Genomic DNA, 5,273 nt, shown 5'->3' with positions numbered 1-5,273 from the left:
TTCCGTTGCCGGGACTTGAACCCGGGTCTCTCGGGTGAGAGCCGAGTATCCTGACCAACTAGACTACAACGGATCTGTGATGTTACTTACTTTTCATCATTACAAAAATAATTCATCATCATTTCTTTCACCTAAAATGTCTTAAGACAGTTCTCTAGGTATTAAAATATAACTTAAATTTATTAATCAAAACAAATATTAATAAGTTCATAAAAATTACAAGGATACTCCCTCTCTGAGTCGAATTCCATTTTCTTTCAATCTAGAAAAATTTAATCTGTAAAAAAGGAAAATTTATGAAAACCCCTCCTAATCTCAGAAATGACGGTCATGGGCCAGTTCATTTTCTCAATTTAAACCCCATCCTTCCTTTCCATAAGCTTAAATATTAATAAAAAACATGAAAATTTTAGGAAACACCCTCGGAAATCTCCGAAATGGTGGTCGTGGGACGAGGCAGCCGCTTGCTCATGAGATGCTTACGTTGTTGGAGTTTTAACCAGACGAGAAAGTTGTCGGTGGCGAGGATGGAATAGCCCGCCTTTTGGTACATGCCAAGCGGGACTAGATCGATCACCCGGCAGTGGAGATAGACATCATCATATGCCCATGATGATGATGGTAACAATGATGATGATGATGATGACGACGACGACGATGATGATGATGATGACGTCATCCGCATCTTCGATATCAGCTCCTCACAAGCCCCCAGCATCAGCCACCCGATCCCCCTCCTGATCACCATCATGCCGACATGCCAGATGAATATCATGATGATTTGAATTAAAGCTATTACCATGTGTGATGATGATCATGATGGTTAGAATTTTAATGATGATGGCGATGATCATGAAAGATTGTTATTATAATAAGGCTGGTACTGATGCTCGCAACAACTCAGAATTAACCACCTGATCATCCCCATGTCATATCCCCATCATTATTATTGTTATCATAATGATGATAATCTTGATGGTTAGTATCATCATAGTGCTGAATCTGCCGTTGATGATATCAGCTCCTCGCTGGGTCTCAGCGTTTGCCACCTGATCCCCCCATTGATTATCACAAAAACTATGATCATGATGATTATAGTTGTTATGATTATGCTTCGGATCACACAATGATTATCATCATAATGATAAATATTTAATTATAGGATCTCGATGCTCATGAAAGACTACTGCCATTATGATCCTGACATCCACCGTCCTCATAAACTACCCTCTGATCAACACCCTGCGCTCTTTCATTTCTTATCAAGGTGGTGATGATGATTACGATCAATACTAACATTATTATCGTGATGATAATCATGAAAAATGACGATGCATGATGATTAATTAAAAGGAAAGTAAATCTTGATGCTTATTAGCATTTAAATGAAATTAATATTCCGGCCAATGAAGAAAGATGATGCTTATGATATTGCAAGGTGATGAGGAAACGATGATTGATGATGATGACATCAACAACAATCAAAATGGATATGATTAAGAATGATGATGCTTATTACACTGATGGGCGAAGATTGTGCCGTTAATGATGATGATGATGATGATGGACTATGATGATTCTAACCATGTTGAACGTCACCGGCTGGAAACCGTCCAATGAATAGGCAGAAACGCAGAAGAACAGACAAACTGATGACGATGACGATGACTATGATGACGACAATGGTGAGGATAAGATTAAAAATTATAATGACAAGGACGAAAAATAATTATGATGCTGATGATCAAGAAAGATAATGAATGATCATGTGAGTTGAAGATGAGTTGAATGTCACCGGAAGTAGGGTTTCAGAAAATTTTAAAGTCATCAGCGTCCTCATCTATGTCTAGGCTAAATGAAGGATGATGACGATTTTTTTTTTGAAGAAAATAGGGCAGACCATGAAGGATGATGATGGTGATGGCTATAGGAAACCAGATGACAATGATGATGATGACAACTAGCAATCATCATTGTCCAATTACCATTACTATTGTTGGCTCTGAACTAGATTTAGCCAACGATGACAAATTCATCATCATTATCGTCATCCATGTTTCGGCTTGGACGAATGATGATGTCAATTCATGATCAACCGATGGATGACTATGATGATGACGATCTACCATCATCATTATCTACTTTTCATCGTGGTCATGGTCAATACCATTCCCTAAAGGCCAGTAAGATAATGTAAATATCTGCAGTTCTAAGATGATAACTACGGCAAACAAGACCTGAAGAAAACAAGACATGAAGATGATGATGATGATGCAGACAGGAATCATCATCTCAAATTGAAAGTAAAAAGATGAGGAGAAAGGGCCATCATCATCCCAAATGAAAAGATGGAGCATTCTAAGATTATAAAGGCCGCAAACAGGCCATGAAGAAAACCATGTATGAAGATGATGATAATGATGATGATGGTTGACATTATAACCAAGAATGACGATTTCCTGATGATAACGATGATGATGACGATTGACATTATAACCAATGATGAAGAATCATGATGATAAAGATGATGATGGACATTATAACCAAGAATGATGATTTCATCATGATAACAATGATGATGATGATTGACATTATAACCAAGAAGAATGATTTAATAACGATAACAATGATGATGACGATGATGATTGGCATTATAACCAAGAATGATAATATCATGATGATGATGATGATGATGATAAAGACATGAATCATCATCTCAGACTAAACGACCAAAGATGAAGAGAAAGGGCCATCATCACCCAAATGAAAAGATGGAGCATTCTAAGATGATAAAGGTGGCAAACGGGCCATGGAGAAAACCAAATATGAAGATGATAATAATGATGATGATGGTTGACATTATAACCAAGAATAATGATTTCATGATGAAAACGATGAAGATTATGATAATGAAGATGATGGTTGGCATTATAACCAAGAATTATGATTTCGTAATGATAACGATGTCGATGGCAATTGACATTATAACCAATGGTGATGATAAAGATAACGATGATTTTTTAAAGGTATAATCATAACAATGATGATGATGATGATTGACGGAGATTATAACCAATGATGATGATTTCATGTAGATAAAGACGATGATTGACATTATAACCAAGAATGGTGATTTCAAGATGATAACAACGAAAACACTGATGAAGAAATCAACTATCATCCAAAATTCAACGACCAAGGACGACGAATTCAAGGCAAATTACCTCCTCAGTGACTGATAACGATGATGATTGACATTATAACCAAGAATGATAATTTCATAATGAAAAAGATGATGATGATGAGGATCATTCCAACCAAGAATGATGATGACGATCATCATCAACATTATGACCAAGAATGATGATTTCACATTGATCACAAAGCTGACGACGATGATTGATAGTATAACCAAGAAAGATGATTTCCAGATGATAACCATGACGATGGTGATGATCATTATAACCAAGAATGCTGATTTCATAATGATAAAGATGATAATGATGATTGACATTACGACCAAAATGATGATAACGAAGACAACGACGAAGAAATCAACCATCATCCCAAATTAAACGACCACCGACGAATAATTCAACAAATTCAAGGCGAATTACCTCCTCATGGACTGATAACGATGATGATTGACATTACAACCAAGAATGATGATTCCATGATGATTGACGGACATTATAACCAATGATAATGATTTCATGTAGATGTTTTTTTTGAACTATATGATTTCATGTAGATAAAGACGATGATTGACATTATAACCAGGAATGATGATTTCAAGATGATAACAACGAAAACAACGATGAAGAAATCAACCATCATCCCAAATTAAACGACCACCGACGAATAATTCAACAAATTCAAGGTGAATTACCTCCTCGGGGACTGATAACGATGATGATTGACATTACAACCAAGAATGATGATTTCATGATGATTGACGGACATTATAAGCAATGATAATGATTTCATGTAGATTTTTTTTGAACTATCCGATTTCATGCAGATAACGACGATGATTGACATTATAACCAAGAATGATGATTTCAAGATGATAACAACGAAAACAACGAGGAAGAAATCAACCATCAACCCAAATTAAACGACCAACGCCGAATAATTCAGCAAAAGTCAATGCGAATAACCTCCCCGGGCACTGATAACGATGATGATTGACATTATAACCAAGAATGCTGATTTCAAAATGATCACAAAGCTGATGATGATTGACATTACGACCAGATGATGATGATCACAACGAAGACAACGACGAAAAAATCAACCATCATCCCAAATTAAACGACCAACGACGAAGAATTCAACAAAATTCAAGGCAAATTACCTTCTCAGAGACTGATCAACAGTCATATTGCAGATGTAGGGGGCATCTCTGGGGGGCGGCGGAGACGGCGAAGAGACGTTCGATCCGCGGGAATCGAAGGAGATCTCCGCCGTGGCGGCCAGTCGCTTCTCGTCACCGCCCTCAGAGTAAAACCCAACAAGCGTAGCGGCGAAGGGCAGCTGCGCCCTCTTCTGCTCCAAATACTGCCCGATCAACAACTCCAGAAATCGAGTATACTTGCCAGGAATCAACACGCTGTCGACGAACGACTCGGCCAGCAGCCTGGCCGTGGCACCCATCTCCTCGTCCGCCATTAGCCTGATCTCCACCTCTCCGCCGCCCCCAATTTCGCCGCAAATCCGAAATTCTTCCAGAATCTGCAGCCTGGCGTAATCTTCCGCTCCGAGAAATCTCAGCCCCGATCTGTACTTGGTCGATGATGATGATGATGATGATGATGATGATGATTGTGATGATGATGATCGGATGAGAGAAGGGAATGGGAGGGAGGAGCGAGGAAGAGGGAGGAAGGAAGGGGGAGGTTTGGGAGAGGGGAAGGAGAGGGCGGAGCTCCGGCCATGGCGGAGAGAGCGCGGCGGCGCCGCCGCCGGAGAGGCCATCGCGCGGCGGAGAGAGGCTTCGGCCGCAAGAAATTGGTATATTTGTGTGTTTATCGCTTTATTTCGTATAAAGTTTTATCTTGTATGTTCATCGCTTTGTTTAGTTTTTTTTTCAGTTTTATTTGTATGTTCTATCGCTTTATTTCATTTTTTAAGTTTTTCATGTTTTATTTGTATGTTCTGTCGCTTAATTGGTTTTGTAAGTTTTTACTGTATGTTCTATCGCTTTATTTCGTAAATAAATTGTATTTTGTATGTTCATCGCTTTGTTTCGTTTTTTTCAGTTTTATTTCTTT

At 38.4% G+C, this 5,273-nt stretch overlaps 1 protein-coding gene and 1 non-coding gene across 2 annotated transcripts; both read right to left on the bottom strand.

Moving 5' to 3' along the window:
- TRNAE-CUC (transfer RNA glutamic acid (anticodon CUC)) lies at positions 1–73 on the bottom strand. The gene has a single exon. It is a non-coding gene; the product is annotated as a tRNA-Glu (tRNA).
- Positions 74–293: 220 nt separating this feature from the next.
- LOC144709619 (Acyl-CoA N-acyltransferases (NAT) superfamily protein) lies at positions 294–5,035 on the bottom strand. Its single transcript, XM_078583201.1, has 2 exons — positions 4,358–5,035; positions 294–737 (listed from the first exon to the last, which is right to left on the bottom strand). Exons 1-2 carry the CDS (start codon positions 4,975–4,977, stop codon positions 410–412), a joined length of 948 nt encoding a protein of 315 aa, XP_078439327.1. The 5' UTR covers positions 4,978–5,035; the 3' UTR covers positions 294–409.
- Between the last annotated feature and the right edge of the window lie 238 nt (positions 5,036–5,273).

Source organism: Wolffia australiana, chromosome 11 (genome assembly GCF_029677425.1).
Source record: "Wolffia australiana isolate 7733 chromosome 11, ASM2967742v1".
Taxonomy (NCBI): Eukaryota; Viridiplantae; Streptophyta; class Magnoliopsida; order Alismatales; family Araceae; genus Wolffia; species Wolffia australiana.
This window is presented reverse-complemented; position numbering and strand designations above follow the sequence as displayed.